Source organism: Myxine glutinosa, chromosome 8, assembly GCF_964187855.1.
Source record: "Myxine glutinosa chromosome 8, kmMyxGlut1.1, whole genome shotgun sequence".
Lineage (NCBI taxonomy): Eukaryota > Metazoa > Chordata > Myxini > Myxiniformes > Myxinidae > Myxine > Myxine glutinosa.
In genome coordinates, this window is record NC_136268.1 from 106,879,797 (window position 1) to 106,901,091 (window position 21,295).

Genomic DNA, 21,295 nt, shown 5'->3' on the forward strand with positions numbered 1-21,295 from the left:
GAAATTTGGAACATATTACCTCAACACACAAAGCATTTACTTCTGAAATTTGGAACATATTACCTCGACATACAAAGCATTTCCTTCTGAAATTTGGAACATATTACCTCGACAAACAAAGCATTTACTTCTGAAATTTGGAACATATTACCTCGACAAACAAAGCATTTACTTCTGAAATTTGGAGCATATTACCTCGACAAACAAAGCATTTACTTCTGAAATTTGGAGCATATTACCTCGACACACAAAGCATTTACTTCTGAAATTTGGAGCATATTACCTCGACAAACAAAGCATTTACTTCTGAAATTTGGAGCATATTACCTCGACAAACAAAGCATTTACTTCTGAAATTTGGAACATATTACCTCAACACACAAAGCATTTACTTCTGAAATTTGGAACATATTACCTCGACAAACAAAGCATTTACTTCAGAAATTTGGAACATATTACCTCAACACACAAAGCATTTACTTCTGAAATTTGGACCATATTACCTCAACATACAAAGCATTTAATTCTGAAATTTGGAACATATTACCTCGACAAACAAAGCATTTACTTCTGAAATTTGGAACATATTACCTCGACAAACAAAGCGTTTACTTCTGAAATTTGGAGCATATTACCTCGACAAACAAAGCATTTACTTCAGAAATTTGGAACATATTACCGCAACATACAAAGCATTTACTTCTGAAATTTGGAACATATTACCTCAACACACAAAGCATTTACTTCTGAAATTTGGAACATATTACCTCGACAAACAAAGCATTTACTTCTGAAATTTGGAGCATATTACCTCGACAAACAAAGCATTTACTTCTGAAATTTGGAACATATTACCTCAACACACAAAGCATTTACTTTTGAAATTTGGAACATTTTACCTCAACCTACAAAGCATTTACTTCTGAAATTTGGAACAATTTACCTGAACATACAAAGTAATTACTTCTGAAATTTGGAACATTTTACCTCAACATACAAAGTATTTACTTCTGAAATTTGGAACATTTTACATCAACGTACAAAGCATTTACTTCTGAAATTTGGAGAATATTACCTCAACATACTGTTACATATTTATATGAATGTATGTGAATTACCATTCAGGTCTTTGCTTATCCGTGTGTAGTATATTAAGTTGTTGTGTAGTTGTTGTGGTTGGAGGGTCAGGAGCCCTTCTGAGGGAGTGGCCGGAAACGGAAGTGACCGGAAACGGAAGAAGAAAAGACACGAGGGAAAAAGGACGATTATTATTCTTCCTCGCCCCGCTCCGACAAAAGGTGGGATCGACCTTGCGCTGCGCGAAACAGCGGCGTTCCGAAGCCTGTCTGGCGAGAGGAATTACCGGAACGTGTACCGGCCCGGTGGAGACGTCAAGTTGACGTGGGGCCGTGCATCGAACCCGCGTCTGGCCTCGTTCGCGGCACCGTCCAAACAGACGCGTGCGGGTCGCACGTTGGGGCCTAACGCGCCTTGCAAGCGGCGTGGGGTTTGGCTTGCTCTACCGTATCCGCTTTGCGTGGCCACGAGGGGCTGCAGCCTCGGTGCCTGGTACGATACCTGCCCGGTGGAAAAACGTCCACCCGGGGTTCGTTCTACCGCCCGAGTGCGGTGACGGCGACCATCATCTTGGTCAGGAGGGGCCCAGAGACATTGTGCGGGACCGAGACCAAAAGGGTGTCGTGAGTACTCACCGGGACACACGTATATAAGATGGCCACCTTACTCCTAGGAAAGTGCTTGTGAATTGGGAATTGTTGATGGTTGTATATGGTTGATTGCTCGGGGAAAATCTCCGTGGTTGTGTCATTGCAATTGTATGGTCGTTCCCATTGAAATATATCCTTGAACGTCAGTTGTCTCCTGGGGTGAAATTCATATGGATTGCGTGGCGAAAGCGCATATTTAATACAGCTTTCTGGCGAAGTTCCTCTCACGGTCCGGGGGTCACCGAGACCAGGTATTCACCGAGGGGACCACGTAACAGAATTGGGGGCTCGTCCAAATTACGATTTGCGGTTTCGCAATTGGGTCTACGTCCGGGATGTAAAATTGTATAAAATAATAAAATAATAATTTTTTATTAATTAAAATTTATTAATTAATTATTAATTGGTAATTTTTTGTTTGAGAAATTGGGGTAAAGTCTTGGGTGAAGGTTAACAGGTGTTAACGATAGGCACCATGGCGTTTGTGGCACAGAACTTTGGGGTAACCCCGAGTGAGGCACAGTTCCGAGCGTTGCTAAAGTCGGACCTCTTGAAATTGGCCAAACATTTTAACTTGGAGGTCCGAACTAATTTGAGGAAGGCAGAGTTGCAGGCCACGGTGATACAATCTATGGTGGGATTAGGAACATGGGACGAGTTAGCCTGGGAGTGGCTACCCGAAGAACCAGAAGACGTTGAGCTCCGGAAACTGGAGTTGCAGTTACGGAGCCAGGAACGGATTAAAGAAGAAGAAAGGAAAGCAGAAAAGGAAAGAGCAGAAGAAGAAAGGAAAGCAGAAAAGGAAAGAGCAGAAGAAGAAAGGAAAGCAGAAAAGGAAAGAGCAGAAGAAGAAAGGAAAGCAGAAGAGAGGAGGGAAGAGAAACAAGCGGAGGAAAGGAGAGTGGAACGAGAACTCCAGGAAAGGTTAAAAGAAGAAGAAAGGAAAGCAGAAGCAGGGGAAAGGAGAGTGGAACGAGAACTCCAGGAAAGGTTAAAAGAAGAAGAAAGGAAAGCAGAAGCGAGGAGAGAAGAGAAACAAGCAGAGGAAAGGAGAGTGGAAAGAGAACTCCAGGAAAGAAGAGAAAAGGAACAAGCAGAGGAAAGGAGAGCTGCAAGGGACCTCGAAGCAGAGGAGAGAAAAGCGGAAAGGGAATTAAAGGAACGTGACATGGAGCTTCAGCAAGAAATCAAATTCAAGGAGCTGGAGTTAATGAGAGAACGGGGAGAGGCACCACCCTTGCTGACGGGGTCGACACCTAACCAGAAAACCTGGGATGTGGGCAGACATGTGAGGCTGGTTCCACCGTTCAGTGAAAAAGAAGTCGCGAAATTTTTTCCACACTTTGAGAAAGTGGCTCGACAATTAAACTGGCCGGAGGAGGCATGGACCATACTCGTGCAAAGTGTGCTGGTGGGGAAAGCTCAGGAAATTTATTCGGCGCTACCAATGGACCAATGTGCAGATTATGAGGTACTGAAGAAGCACATCCTCAAAGCCTATGAGTTGGTTCCGGAAGCTTACAGGCAAAAATTCAGGAATGCCACGAAGAGGGAGAGTGAGACCCATGTGGAGTTTGCCAGAGTGAAAGAAAACATGTTTGATCGGTGGTGTGAGTCAAAAGGAGTCGGGAAAGACTTCGAAACATTGCGGGACTTGATCCTGGTGGAGGAATTCCAGCAGTGTGTCCACGAGGACATCAAAGTGTACCTGCAGGAAAAGAAAGTACCGAAGTTGTGGGACGCAGCCACCATGGCAGATGATTATGCCTTAACCCACCGAATAGGGGTCCACAAACCTAACTCCTCGCCTAGACTTCAGCAGGGGAGTTATGGAACACCCGGTGCGGAGAACGACCTTACATGGCGGCGGCCTCGAGATGATTATGGGGACAACTATGATACCCCAACGGTTAGAAATCCGAGGGCTACGGGCCCAAGACAAACTTATTTTTCGGGGGGCTCAAGGCCGACCCCGAGGTTCTCCCCCGGGCCTACTTGTGCTTTTTGCCATAAAACTGGACACTTGATGTCCCAATGTTACCTCCGAAAAAGGGAGAACCCGGAACGGAATCAGTCTAGTGCGACTCCGAATGCACTGGCAAGTGTGAGAAATCATTCTTGGAGAGCAGAGCTGGGGGAAGATTCCCCTGTCAAAGGTACGGCGTCCCGGGAGAACCTTGTTCAGGAGGGCTACAAACATTTCATTTCAGAGGGGTTCGTGTCGCTGGATGGCGACCCGAGTAACCAGAAGCCAGTTAGGGTATTGAGGGACACAGGAGCACACCAATCGTTGATGCTGGAGGGCATTTTGCCATTGTCGGAGAAGACGGCAACTGGGGTTAGTGTGCTTTTACAGGGGGTCGGGGGCTATGTTAAAGCTCCGCTTCATGTCATCCAGTTGAGTTCTGAGTTGGTATCCGGGCCGGTCACCGTAGGCTTACAAGCCACCCTTCCTGTGGAGGGAATCTCTTTTATTATCGGGAATGATTTGGCCGGGGGGCGAGTTTTGGGTAATCCAATAATGGTGGACAAGCCCAGTAAGGAAAATAACACCACTCGGTTAGAGATGGAGATGCCGGGTATCTTTCCATCCTGTGCAGTGACTCGGGCTATGGGTAGAAAGCACGCGGAAGAGAAGGAGGAAGAAAGAGAGGGGGAGTTGGAACCCTTAGAGGTACGGGAAGACAACTCGAAAAAGGGAAATAACCAGGGGAGGGATTCCCAGGAATTTCGAGAAAGGGTAGCGTCTGGAACGCAAGGGGACGTGGAGTGTCCGTCGGAGACCGCGGAGAACGAAGTGGAGCAAACCGCGCTGGTCCGAAGGAGACTAGTGGAAGAACAACACGAAGACTCGGAGATCCAGAGGTTAATTGAGAAAGCCGTTACGGAAGAAGAGGCTACGAAGATACCTGTGGGGTATTTCATGAAGGGGGAAACCCTAATGAGGAAATGGAGGCCCCCGGAGGTACCCGCAGACGATGAGTGGAAAGTTCACTATCAGATTGTGGTGCCACCGCTGTACCGGAAGGAGATCTTGAGTTTGGCACATGAGACCCCTTGGGCCGGGCACCTGGGAGTGAACAAGACCTGTGACAGGATATTGGTACATTTTTTCTGGCCGGGACTGCGACGAGATGTGGCGGAGTTCTGCAAGTCCTGCCATTCTTGTCAGCTGGTGGGAAAGCCGAATCAAAAAATCCCCCCCGCCCCGTTAAAGCCAATTCCAGCTTTTGAAGAGCCATTCAGCCGAGTCATTGTGGACTGTGTGGGCCCTTTACCCAAAACCAAAGCTGGACATCAATACTTACTGACCATCATGTGTGCGTCCACCAGGTTCCCCGAGGCAGTGCCTCTGAGGAAAATAACGGCGGCAGTTATTGCAAAGGCCTTGATTAAATTTTTCACTTGGGTTGGCCTACCTAGGATCATTCAATCGGATCAGGGGACCAATTTCATGTCCACACTGTTCCAGCAAGTGGTACACCTGTTGGGGGTGGAACAAGTAAGATCCAGCGCCTACCATCCCGAGAGCCAAGGGGCCCTGGAAAGGTTTCACCAGACTTTAAAGAATATGATCCGAACGTATTGTTTTGAATGTGCCAAGGATTGGGATGAAGGGATACCCCTATTGTTGTTTGCGGCGAGGGAGTCCATGCAGGATTCCTTGGGATTCAGCCCGTTTGAACTGGTGTTTGGACACGCAGTGCGGGGACCGTTGAAATTGGTGAAAGAACAGTGGTTACTACAGGAGTCCCGGACACCGATGAGGGAGTATGTGGCCACAGTAAAAAACCGATTGGCAAAGGCGTGTGAGGTGGCACGACGGAACTTGAGAAGGGCCCAGGGGAAAATGAAGGAGAGACATGACAAGACCTCGCAGATAAGGAATTTCAGTCCTCAGGACCGGGTGTTAGTATTGCTGCCCGTTCCAGGTCAGCCCCTCCAGGCTAGATATTTCGGTCCTTATGCAGTGGAGGAGAGGGTGAATGAGACAGACTACGTGGTGACCACTCCCGACCGACGAAAAAAGTGACAGTTGTGTCATGTCAACCGACTGAAGAAATATCATGAGAGGGAACCGGTGGAAGACGTAGTTCCTGTCTCACCGGTCGTACCGGTGACAATGGACGGAAACGCCGGTGTGAAGTTTGATAACTTGGATGACCAGGCCTGCCCCAAATTGACGAACACCGAAGTGTTGAATCATTTGGATGAGAAGTTAGGTCATTTAACAAGGGAACAGCAAGGACAACTGTCCAGCCTAATGTTCGAATTTAAACATTTGTTCACAGATGTACCTGGTCGTACGGACTTAGTATATCATGATATCGAGGTGGGGGAGGCCACTCCAGTGAAACAACACCCCTATCGGATGAACCCGGTGAAGATGGAGTACCTTCGGAAGGAGATGCAATATATGTTGGACAATGACATCATCGAACCAAGCAACAGTGAATGGAGCTCCCCATGTGTGTTGGTTCCGAAACCCGATGGCAGCTTCCGGTGTTGTACGGATTTAAAACGGGTGAATGCAGTGACCAAGACCGACTCCTATCCGCTCCCGAGGATTGACGACTGTATTGATCGAATAGGCCCAGCTAAATTTGTTACCAAATTTGACTTGCTGAAAGGGTATTGGCAGATCCCTCTTACCGATAGAGCCAAAGAAATCTCAGCTTTGGTCACTCCGAATGGGTTATATCAGTACAAGGTCCTCCCTTTTGGGTTGAAGAACGGGCCGGCGACATTTCAACGACTGATTAATAGGCTCATTGCAGACCTGGAGGGGGTGGAGGCATATCTGGATGATGTAATCATCCACACCATGACCATGGAAGACCATATTAAGCAAATCCATGCATTTTTTCAGACGATGTCCGAGGCAGGTCTGACCATCAACTTAGCCAAGAGTGAATTTGTAAGAGCACAGGTAGTGTTCCTCGGCCATGTAGTAGGGCAGGGTCAAGTACAACCAGTGACCGCCAAGGTAGAAGCTATCGATCGCTTCCAAGTCCCAAAGGGGAAGAAAGAGCGGATGAGATTCTTAGGTATGGCGGGGTGGTACCGGCGGTTCTGTAAGAATTTTTCGGATGTGGTAGCCCGTTTAACGAGTTTGTTGAGAAAGGAGACCCCATTCGTTTGGGATGGCAAATGTCAGGCGGCCTTTGCCCATGTCAAAGCGATACTAATGAGCTCTCCGGTCCTAACCGCTCCGGACTTTCAGGCACCTTTCAAGTTGGCCGTAGATGCAAGCGATGTGGGGGCTGGAGCGGTCTTGTTACAGGAAGATGAGGATGGGGTGGACCACCCCGTGTGCTACTACTCCAAAAAGTTCAATAAACATCAGGCAAATTATGCCACCGTGGAGAAAGAGACCCTGGCTCTCCTGCTAGGGCTTCAACATTATGAGGTGTATTTAGGAATCACGTCCTTTCCCATAAAGGTCTTTACGGATCACAACCCCTTAACCTTCATTCAAAGAATGAAAAATAAAAATCAGAGGTTGATGAGATGGAGTTTGGCTTTGCAGGGGTTCAACTTGGAAATTGAACATGTACGGGGCCGGGACAATGTCGTGGCGGACGCTTTGTCCAGATTGAGTTAATCTGGGGGGGGGGGGGGGGGGGTTGAGTGATCTGGTTTGTTTCTCCAAATTGGCCGGCAAAGAAAGTTTTCGCTGGGTTCAAACTTTCTTTCTTGAAGGGGGGGAGTGTTACATATTTATATGAATGTATGTGAATTACCATTCAGGTCTTTGCTTATCCGTGTGTAGTATATTAAGTTGTTGTGTAGTTGTTGTGGTTGGAGGGTCAGGAGCCCTTCTGAGGGAGTGGCCGGAAACGGAAGTGACCGGAAACGGAAGAAGAAAAGACACGAGGGAAAAAGGACGATTATTATTCTTCCTCGCCCCGCTCCGACAAAAGGTGGGATCGACCTTGCGCTGCGTGAAACAGCGGCGTTCCGAAGCCTGTCTGGCGAGAGGAATTACCGGAACGTGTACCGGCCCGGTGGAGACGTCAAGTTGACGTGGGGCCGTGCATCGAACCCGCGTCTGGCCTCGTTTGCGGCACCGTCCAAACAGACGCGTGCGGGTCGCACGTTGGGGCCTAACGCGCCTTGCAAGCGGCGTGGGGTTTGGCTTGCTCTACCGTATCCGCTTCGCGTGGCCACGAGGGGCTGCAGCCTCGGTGCCTGGTACGATACCTGCCCGGTGGAAAAACGTCCACCCGGGGTTCGTTCTACCGCCCGAGTGCGGTGACGGCGACCATCATCTTGGTCAGGAGGGGCCCAGAGACATTGTGCGGGACCGAGACCAAAAGGGTGTTGTGAGTACTCACCGGGACACACGTATATAAGATGGCCATCTTACTCCTAGGAAAGTGCTTGTGAATTGGGAATTGTTGATGGTTGTATATGGTTGATTGCTCGGGGAAAATCTCCGTGGTTGTGTCATTGCAATTGTATGGTCGTTCCCATTGAAATATATCCTTGAACGTCAGTTGTCTCCTGGGGTGAAATTCATATGGATTGCGTGGCGAAAGCGCATATTTAATACAGCTTTCTGGCGAAGTTCCTCTCACGGTCCGGGGGTCACCGAGACCAGGTATTCACCGAGGGGACCACATAACAATACAAAGCATTTACTTCAGAAATTTGGAACATATTACCTCAACATACAAAGCATTTACTTCTGAAATTTGGAACATATTACCTCAACATACAAAGCATTTACTTCAGAAATTTGGAACATATCACCTCAACATACAAAGCATTTACTTCAGAAATTTGGAACATATTACCTCAACATACAAAGCATTTAATTCTGAAATTGGGAACATATTACCTCAACATACAAAGCATTTACTTCTGAAATTTGGAATATATTACCTCGACATACAAAGCATTTACTTCAGAAATTTGGAACATATTACCTCGACATACAAAGCATTTACTTCAGAAATTTGGAACATATTACCTCAACACACAAAGCATTTACTTCTGAAATTTGGAACATATTACCTCGACAAACAAAGCATTTACTTCTGAAATTTGGAGCATATTACCTCGACAAACAAAGCATTTACTTCTGAAATTTGGAACATATTACCTCAACATACAAAGCATTGACTTCAGAAATTTGGAACATATTACCTCAACACACAAAGCATTTACTTCTGAAATTTGGAACATATTACCTCGACAACAAAGCATTTACTTCTGAAATTTGGAGCATATTACCTCAACATACAAAGCATTTACTTCAGAAATTTGGAACATATTACCTCAACATACAAAGCATTTACTTCAGAAATTTGGAACATATTACCTCGACAAACAAAGCATTTACTTCTGAAATTTGGAACATATTACCTCAACATACAAAGCATTTACTTCAGAAATTTGGAACATATCACCTCAACATACAAAGCATTTACTTCAGAAATTTGGAACATATTACCTCAACATACAAAGCATTTACTTCTCAAATTTGGAATATATTACCTCGACATACAAAGCATTTACTTCAGAAATTTGGAACATATTACCTCGACATACAAAGCATTTACTTCAGAAATTTGGAACATATTACCTCAACACACAAAGCATTTACTTCTGAAATTTGGAACATATTACCTCGACAAACAAAGCATTTACTTCTGAAATTTGGAACATATTACCTCAACATACAAAGCATTTACTTCAGAAATTTGGAACATATCACCTCAACATACAAAGCATTTACTTCAGAAATTTGGAACATATTACCTCAACATACAAAGCATTTACTTCTGAAATTTGGAATATATTACCTCGACATACAAAGCATTTACTTCAGAAATTTGGAACATATTACCTCGACATACAAAGCATTTACTTCAGAAATTTGGAACATATTACCTCAACACACAAAGCATTTACTTCTGAAATTTGGAGCATATTACCTCGACAAACAAAGCATTTACTTCAGAAATTTGGAACATATTACCTCAACATACAAAGCATTGACTTCAGAAATTTGGAACATATTACCTCAACACACAAAGCATTTACTTCTGAAATTTGGAACATATTACCTCGACAAACAAAGCATTTACTTCTGAAATTTGGAGCATATTACCTCGACAAACAAAGCATTTACTTCTGAAATTTGGAACATATTACCTCGACAAACAAAGCATTTACTTCTGAAATTTGGAGCATATTACCTCGACAAACAAAGCATTTATTTCTGAAATTTGGAACATATTACCTCAACCTACAAAACATTTACTTCTGAAATTTGGAACATATTACCTCAACCTACAAAACATTTACTTCTGAAATTTGGAACATATTACCTCAACACACAAAGCATTTACTTCTGAAATTTGGAACATATTACCTCAACACACAAAACATTTACTTCTGAAATTTGGAACATATTACCTCAACCTACAAAACATTTACTTCTGAAATTTGGAACATATCACCTCAACATACAAAGCATTTACTTCAGAAATTTGGAACATATTACCTCGACATACAAAGCATTTATTTCAGAAATTTGGAACATATTACCTCGACATACAAAGCATTTACTTCAGAAATTTGGAACATATTACCTCGACACACAAAGCATTTACTTCTGAAATTTGGAACATATTACCTCGACAAACAAAGCATTTACTTCTGAAATTTGGAGCATATTACCTCGACAAACAAAGCATTTACATCTGAAATTTGGAGCATTTTACCTCAACACACAAAGCATTTACTTCTGAAATTTGGAACATATTACCTCGACAAACAAAGCATTTACATCTGAAATTTGGAGCATATTACCTCGACAAACAAAGCATTTACTTCTGAAATTTGGAGAATATTACCTCGACAAACAAAGCATTTACATCTGAAATTTGGAGCATTTTACCTCAACACACAAAGCATTTACTTCTGAAATTTGGAACATATTACCTCGACATACAAAGCATTTACTTCTGAAATTTGGAATATATTACCTCGACATACAAAGCATTTACTTCAGAAATTTGGAACATATTACCGCAACATACAAAGCATTTACTTCTGAAATTTGGAGCATATTACCTCGACATACAAAGCATTTACTTCAGAAATTTGGAACATATTACCTCGACAAACAAAGCATTTACATCTGAAATTTGGAGCATTTTACCTCGACAAACAAAGCATTTACTTCAGAAATTTGGAGCATATTACCTCGACAAACAAAGCATTTACTTCTGAAATTTGGAGCATATTACCTCGACAAACAAAGCATTTACTTCTGAAATTTGGAACATATTACCTCAACACATAAAGCATTTACTTCTGAAATTTGGAACATATTACCTCGACAAACAAAGCATTTACTTCTGAAATTTGGAACATATTACCTCAACACACAAAGCATTTACTTCTGAAATTTGGAACATATTACCTCAACATACAAAGCATTTAATTCTGAAATTTGGAACATATTACCTCGACAAACAAAGCATTTACTTCTGAAATTTGGAGCATATTACCTCGACAAACAAAGCATTTACTTCAGAAATTTGGAACATATTACCGCAACATACAAAGCATTTACTTCTGAAATTTGGAACATATTACCTCAACATACAAAGCATTTAATTCTGAAATTTGGAACATATTACCTCGACATACAAAGCATTGACTTCTGTAATTTGGAACATATTACCTCAACGTACAAAGCATTTACTTCTGAAATTTGGAACATATTACCTCAACGTACAAAGTATTTACTTCTGAAATTTGGAACATATTACATTGACATACAAAGCATTTACTTCTGAAATTTGGAACATATTACCTCAACACACAAAGCATTTACTTCTGAAATTTGGAACATATTACCTCGACAAACAAAGCATTTACTTCTGAAATTTGGAGCATATTACCTCGACAAACAAAGCATTTACTTCTGAAATTTGGAGCATATTACCTCGACAAACAACGCATTTACTTCTGAAATTTGGAGCATATTACCTCGACAAACAAAGCATTTACTTCTGAAATTTGGAACATATTACCTCAACATACAAAGCATTTAATTCTGAAATTTGGAGCATATTACCTCGACAAACAAAGCATTTACTTCAGAAATTTGGAACATATTACCGCAACATACAAAGCATTTACTTCTGAAATTTGGAACATATTACCTCAACATACAAAGCATTTAATTCTGAAAATTGGAACATATTACCTCGACATACAAAGCATTTACTTCTGAAATTTGGAACATATTACCGCAACATACAAAGCATTTACTTCTGTAATTTGGAACATATTACCTCGACATACAAAGCATTTAATTCTGAAAATTGGAACATATTACCTCGACATACAAAGCATTTACTTCTGAAATTTGGAACATATTACCGCAACATACAAAGCATTTACTTCTGAAATTTGGAACATATTACCTCAACATACAAAGCATTTAATTCTGAAATTTGGAACATATTACCTCAACATACAAAGCATTTAATTCTGAAAATTGGAACATATTACCTCGACATACAAAGCATTTACTTCTGAAATTTGGAACATATTACCTCAACACACAAAGCATTTACTTCTGAAATTTGGAACATATTACCGCAACATACAAAGCATTTACTTCTGAAATTTGGAACATATTACCTCAACATACAAAGCATTTACTTCTGAAAATTGGAACATATTACCTCGACATACAAAGCATTTACTTCTGAAATTTGGAACATATTACCTCAACAAACAAAGCATTTACTTCTGAAATTTGGAGCATATTACCTCGACAAACAAAGCATTTACTTCAGAAATTTGGAACATATTACCGCAACATACAAAGCATTTACTTCTGAAATTTGGAACATATTACCTCAACATACAAAGCATTTAATTCTGAAAATTGGAACATATTACCTCGACATACAAAGCATTTACTTCTGTAATTTGGAACATATTACCTCAACGTACAAAGCATTTACTTCTGAAATTTGGAACATATTACCTCAACGTACAAAGTATTTACTTCTGAAATTTGGAACATATTACCTTGACATACAAAGCATTTACTTCTGAAATTTGGAACATATTACCTCAACACACAAAGCATTTACTTCTGAAATTTGGAACATATTACCTCGACAAACAAAGCATTTACTTCTGAAATTTGGAGCATATTACCTCGACAAACAAAGCATTTACTTCTGAAATTTGGAACATATTACCTCAACACACAAAGCATTTACTTTTGAAATTTGGAACATTTTACCTCAACCTACAAAGCATTTACTTCTGAAATTTGGAACATTTTACCTGAACATACAAAGTATTTACTTCTGAAATTTGGAACATTTTACCTCAACATACAAAGTATTTACTTCTGAAATTTGGAACATTTTACATCAACGTACAAAGCATTTACTTCTGAAATTTGGAGAATATTACCTCAACATACAAAGCATTTACTTCAGAAATTTGGAACATATTACCTCAACATACAAAGCATTTACTTCTGAAATTTGGAACATATTACCTCAACATACAAAGCATTTACTTCAGAAATTTGGAACATATTACCTCAACATACAAAGCATTTAATTCTGAAATTGGGAACATATTACCTCGACATACAAAGCATTTACTTCTGAAATTTGGAATATATTACCTCGACATACAAAGCATTTACTTCAGAAATTTGGAACATATTACCTCGACATACAAAGCATTTACTTCAGAAATTTGGAACATATTACCTCAACACACAAAGCATTTACTTCTGAAATTTGGAACATATTACCTCGACAAACAAAGCATTTACTTCTGAAATTTGGAGCATATTACCTCGACAAACAAAGCATTTACTTCTGAAATTTGGAACATATTACCTCGACAAACAAAGCATTTACTTCTGAAATTTGGAGCATATTACCTCGACAAACAAAGCATTTACTTCTGAAATTTGGAGCATATTACCTCAACATACAAAGCATTTACTTCAGAAATTTGGAACATATTACCTCAACATACAAAGCATTTACTTCAGAAATTTGGAACATATTACCTCGACAAACAAAGCATTTACTTCTGAAATTTGGAACATATTACCTAAACATACAAAGCATTTACTTCAGAAATTTGGAACATATCACCTCAACATACAAAGCATTTACTTCAGAAATTTGGAACATATTACCTCAACATACAAAGCATTTAATTCTGAAATTGGGAACATATTACCTCGACATACAAAGCATTTACTTCTGAAATTTGGAATATATTACCTCGACATACAAAGCATTTACTTCAGAAATTTGGAACATATTACCTCGACATACAAAGCATTTACTTCAGAAATTTGGAACATATTACCTCAACACACAAAGCATTTACTTCTGAAATTTGGAACATATTACCTCGACAAACAAAGCATTTACTTCTGAAATTTGGAGCATATTACCTCGACAAACAAAGCATTTACTTCAGAAATTTGGAACATATTACCTCAACATACAAAGCATTGACTTCAGAAATTTCGAACATATTACCTCAACACACAAAGCATTTACTTCTGAAATTTGGAACATATTACCTCAACACACAAAGCATTTACTTCAGAAATTTGGAACATATTACCTCAACATACAAAGCATTGACTTCAGAAATTTGGAACATATTACCTCGACATACAAAGCATTTACTTCAGAAATTTGGAACATATTACCTCAACATACAAAGCATTTACTTCTGAAATTTGGAACATATTACCTCGACAAACAAAGCATTTACTTCTGAAATTTGGAGCATATTACCTCAACACACAAAGCATTTACTTCTGAAATTTGGAACATATTACCTCGACAAACAAAGCATTTACTTCTGAAATTTGGAACATATTACCTCAACGTACAAAGCATTTACTCCTGAAATTTGGAGCATATTACCTCAACCTACAAAACATTTACTTCTGAAATTTGGAACATATTACCTCAACCTACAAAACATTTACTTCTGAAATTTGGAACATATTACCTCAACCTACAAAACATTTACTTCTGAAATTTGGAACATATTACCTCAACACACAAAGCATTTACTTCTGAAATTTGGAACATATTACCTCAACACACAAAGCATTTACTTCTGAAATTTGGAACATATTACCTCAACAAACAAAGCATTTACTTCTGAAATTTGGAACATATTACCTCAACAAACAAAACATTTACTTCTGAAATTTGGAACATATTACCTCAACACACAAAGCATTTACTTCTGAAATTTGGAACATATTACCTCAACACACAAAGCATTTACTTCTGAAATTTGGAACATATTACCTCAACACACAAAGCATTTACTTCTGAAATTTGGAACATATTACCTCAACACACAAAGCATTTACTTCTGAAATTTGGAACATATTACCTCAACAAACAAAGCATTTACTTCTGAAATTTGGAACATATTACCTCAACAAACAAAGCATTTACTTCTGAAATTTGGAACATATTACCTCAACAAACAAAGCATTTACTTCAGAAATTTGGAACATATTACCTCAACACACAAAGCATTTACTTCTGAAATTTGGAACATATTACCTCAACACACAAAGCATTTACTTCTGAAATTTGGAACATATTACCTCAACAAACAAAGCATTTACTTCTGAAATTTGGAACATATTACCTCAACACACAAAGCATTTACTTCTGAAATTTGGAACATATTACCTCAACACACAAAGCATTTACTTCTGAAATTTGGAACATATTACCTCAACACACAAAGCATTTACTTCTGAAATTTGGAACATATTACCTCAACAAACAAAGCATTTACTTCTGAAATTTGGAACATATTACCTCAACAAACAAAGCATTTACTTCTGAAATTTGGAGCATATTACCTCGACAAACAAAGCATTTACATCTGAAATTTGGAGCATTTTACCTCGACAAACAAAGCATTTACTTCAGAAATTTGGAACATATTACCTCAACACACAAAGCATTTACTTCTGAAATTTGGAACATATTACCTCAACACACAAAGCATTTACTTCTGAAATTTGGAACATATTACCTCGACATACAAAGCATTTACTTCTGAAATTTGGAGCATATTACCTCGACAAACAAAGCATTTACATCTGAAATTTGGAGCATTTTACCTCGACAAACAAAGCATTTACTTCTGAAATTTGGAACATATTACCTTTACATACAAAGCATTTACTTCTGAAATTTGGAACATATTACCTCAACACACAAAGCATTTACTTCTGAAATTTGGAACATATTACCTCGACAAACAAAGCATTTACTTCTGAAATTTGGAGCATATTACCTCGACAAACAAAGCATTTACTTCTGAAATTTGGAACATATTACCTCAACACACAAAGCATTTACTTCTGAAATTTGGAACATATTACCTCGACAAACAAAGCATTTACTTCTGAAATTTGGAACATTTTACATGAACATACAAAGTATTTACTTCTGAAATTTGGAACATTTTACCTGAACATACAAAGTATTTAATTCTGAAATTTGGAACATTTTACATCAATGTACAAAGCATTTACTTATGAAATTTGGAACATATTACCTCAACATACAAAGCATTTACTTCTGAAATTGGGAACATATTACCTCAACATACAAAGCATTTACTTCTGAAATTTGGAACATATTACCTCAACATACAAAGCATTTACTTCAGAAATTTGGAACATATTACCTCAACACACAAAGCATTTACTTCTGAAATTTGGAACATATTACCTCAACACACAAAGCATTTACTTCTGAAATTTGGAGCATATTACCTCAACACACAAAGCATTTACTTCTGAAATTTGGAACATATTACCTCAACACACAAAGCATTTACTTCTGAAATTTGGAACGTATTACCTCGACAAACAAAGCATTTACTTCTGAAATTTGGAGCATATTACCTCGACAAACAAAGCATTTACTTCTGAAATTTGGAGCATATTACCTCAACATACAAAGCATTTACTTCAGAAATTTGGAAAATATCACCTCAACATACAAAGCATTTACTTCAGAAATTTGGAACATATAACCTCAACATACAACGCATTTACTTCTGAAATTTGGAACATATTACCTCAACGTACAAAGCATTTACTTCTGAAATTTGGAACATATTACCTCAACATACAAAGCATTTACTTCAGAAATTTGGAAAATATCACCTCAACATACAAAGCATTTATTTCAGAAATTTGGAACATATTACCTCAACGTACAAAGCATTTACTTCTGAAATTTGGAACATATTACCTCAACATACAACGCATTTACTTCTGAAATTTGGAACATATTACCTCAACGTACAACGCATTTACTTCTGAAATTTGGAACATATTACCTCAACGTACAAAGCATTTACTTCTGAAATTTGGAACATATTACCTCAACATACAACGCATTTACTTCTGAAATTTGGAACATATTACCTCAACGTACAACGCATTTACTTCTGAAATTTGGAACATATTACCTCAACATACAACGCATTTACTTCTGAAATTTGGAACATATTACCTCAACGTACAACGCATTTACTTCTGAAATTTGGAACATATTACCTCAACGTACAAAGCATTTACTTCTGAAATTTGGAACATATTACCTCAACGTACAAAGCATTTACTTCTGAAATTTGGAACATATTACCTCGACGTACAAAGCATTTACTTCTGAAATTTGGAGCATATTACCTCGACAAACAAAGTATTTACTTCTGACATTTGGAACATATGACCTCGACAAACAAAGCATTTACTTCTGAAATTTGTAACATATTACCTCAACATACAAAGCATTTACTTCTGAAATTTGGAACATATAACCTCGACATACAAAGCATTTACTTCTGAAATTTGGAACATATCACCTCGACATACAAAGCATTTACTTCTGAAATTTGGAACATATTACCTCGACATACAAAGCATTTACTTCTGAAATTTGGAACATATTACCTCGACATACAAAGCATTTACTTCTGAAATTTGGAGCATATTACCTCAACACACAAAGCATTTACTTCTGAAATTTGGAACATATTACCTCAACAAACAAAGCATTTACTTCTGAAATTTGGAACATATTACCTCGACAAACAAAGCATTTACTTCTGAAATTTGGAGCATATTACCTCGACAAACAAAGCATTTACTTCTGTAATTTGGAACATTTTACCTCAACCTACAAAGGATTTACTTCTGAAATTTGGAACATTTTACCTGAACATACTAAGTATTTACTTCTGAAATTTGGAACATTTTACCTCAACATACAAAGTATTTACTTCTGAAATTTGGAACATTTTACCTCGACATACAAAGCATTTACTTCTGAAATTTGGAACATTTTACATCAACATACAAAGCATTTACTTCTGAAATTTGGAACATTTTACCTCAACCTACGAAGGATTTACTTCTGAAATTTGGAACATTTTACCTGAACATACAAAGCATTTACTTCAGAAATTTGGAACATATTACCTCAACATACAAAGCATTTACTTCTGAAATTTGGAACATATCACCTCAACATACAAAGCATTTACTTCTGAAATTGGGAACATATTACCTCAACATACAAAGCATTTCCTTCAGAAATTTGGAAAATATTATCTCAACATACAAAGCATTTACTTCTGAAATTTGGAACATATTACCTCAACACACAAAGCATTTACTTCTGAAATTTGGAGCATATTACCTCAACAAACAAAGCATTTACTTCTGAAATTTGGAGCATATTACCTCAACAAACAAAGCATTTACTTCTGAAATTTGGAACATATGACCTTGACAAACAAAGCATTTACTTCTGACATTTGGAGCATATTACCTCAACAAACAAAGCATTTACTTCTGAAATTTGGAACATATGACCTTGACAAACAAAGCATTTACTTCTGAAATTTGGAACATATCACCTCAACATACAAAGCATTTACTTCAGAAATTTGGAACATATTACCTCGACATACAAAGCATTTAATTCTGAAATTTGGAACATATTACCTCGACATACAAAGCATTTAATTCTGAAATTTGGAACATATTACCTCGACATACAGAGCATTTACTTCTGAAATTTGGAACATATTACCTCAACACACAAAGCATTTACTTCTGAAATTTGGAACATATTACCTCGACAAACAAAGCATTTACTTCTGAAATTTGGAACATATTACCTCAACACACAAAGCATTTACTTCTGAAATTTGGAACATATTACCTCGACAAACAAAGCATTTACTTCTGAAATTTGGAACATATTACCTCAACACACAAAGCATTTACTTCTGAAATTTGGAAAATATCACCTCAACATACAAAGCATTTACTTCAGAAATTTGGAGCATATTACCTCGACAAACAAAGCATTTACTTCTGAAATTTGGAGCATATTACCTCAACACACAAAGCATTTACTTCTGAAATTTGGAACATTTATCATGAACATACAAAGTATTTACTTCTGAAATTTGGAACATTTTACCTCAACATACAAAGTATTTACTTCTGAAATTTGGAACATTTTACCTCAACATACAAAGCATTTACTTCTGAAATTTGGAACATTTTACCTCAACATACAAAGTATTTACTTCTGAAATTTGGAACATTTTACCTCAACATACAAAGCATTTACTTCAGAAATTTGGAACATATTACCTCAACATACAAAGCATTTACTTCTGAAATTTGGAACATATTACCTCGACATACAAAGCATTTACTTCTGAAATTTGGAACATATTACCTCAACACACAAAGCATTTACTTCTGAAATTTGGAACATATTACCTCGACATACAAAGCATTTACTTCTGAAATTTGGAGCATATTACCTCGACAAACAAAGCATTTACTTCTGAAATTTGGAACATATTACCTCGACAAACAAAGCATTTACTTCTGAAATTTGGAACATATTACCTCGACAAACAAAGCATTTACTTCTGAAATTTGGAACATATTACCTCGACAAACAAAGCATTTACTTCTAAAATTTGGAGCATATTACCTCGACAAACAAAGCATTTACTTCTGAAATTTGGAGCATATTACCTCGACAAACAAAGCATTTACTTCTGAAATTTGGAACATATTACCTCAACACACAAAGCATTTACTTCTGAAATTTGGAACATATTACCTCAACACACAAAGCATTTACTTCTGAAATTTGGAACATATTACCTCAACATACAAAGCATTTACTTCTGAAATTTGGAACATATTAACTCGACACACAAAGCATTTACTTCTGAAATTTGGAACATATTACCTCAACACACAAAGCATTTACTTCTGAAATTTGGAACATATTACCTCAACATACAAAGCATTTACTTCTGAAATTTGGAACATATTACCTCAACACACAAAGCATTTACTTCTGAAATTTGGAACATATTACCTCAACACACAAAGCATTTACTTCTGAAATTTGGAACATATTACCTCAACATACAAAGCATTTCCTTCTGAAATTTGGAACATATTAACTCGACAAACAAAGCATTTACTTCTGAAATTTGGAACATATTACCTCAACATACAAAGCATTTACTTCTGAAATTTGGAACATATTACCTCAACATACAAAGCATTTTCTTCTGAAATTTGGAACATATTACCTCAACATACAAAGCATTTACTTCAGAAATTTGGAAAATATCACCTCAACATACAAAGCATTTACTTCAAAAATTTGGAACATATTACCTCAACATACAAAGCATTTACGGCTGAAATTTGGAACATATTACCTCAACGTACAAAGCATTTACTTCTGAAATTTGGAACATATTACCTCAACATACAAAGCATTTACTTCAGAAATTTGGAACATATTACCTCAACATACAAAGCATTTACTTCAGAAATTTGGAACATATTACCTCAACATACAAAGCATTTACTTCTGAAATTTGGAACATATTACCTCGACATACAAAGCATTTACTTCTGAAATTTGGAACATATTACCTCAACATACAAAGCATTTACTTCTGAAATTTGGAACATATTACCTCAACATACAAAGCATTTACTTCAGAAATTTGGAACATATTACCTCAACACACAAAGCATTTACTTCTGAAATTTGGAACATATTACCTCGACAAACAAAGCATTTAATTCTGAAATTTGGAACATAATACCTCAACACACAAAGCATTTACTTCTGAAATTTGGAACATATTACCTCAACACACAAAGCATTTACTTCTGAAATTTGGAACATATTACCTCGACAAACAAAGCATTTACTTCTGAAATTTGGAACATATTACCTCGACAAACAAAGCATTTACTTCTGAAATTTGGAGCATATTACCTAGACAAACAAAGCATTTACTTCTGAAATTTGGAGCATATTTCCTCGACAAACAAAGCATTTACTTCTGAAATTTGGAGCATATTACCTCGACAAACACAGCATTTACTTTTGAAATTTGGAACATATTACCTCAACACA

General features: G+C 37.9%; 1 protein-coding gene across 1 annotated transcript in view; it reads left to right on the forward strand.

Moving 5' to 3' along the window:
• LOC144893393 (uncharacterized) overlaps positions 1 to 21,295 on the forward strand; it is a 196,087-nt gene that overhangs the window by 54,450 nt on the left and 120,342 nt on the right. The window contains exons 4-5 of the mRNA XM_078783984.1: positions 2,411 to 2,651; positions 2,718 to 3,309. Of these exons, the coding sequence (XP_078640110.1) occupies positions 2,411 to 2,651; positions 2,718 to 3,309 (833 nt within the window). The remainder of the gene's footprint in view (positions 1 to 2,410; positions 2,652 to 2,717; positions 3,310 to 21,295) is intronic.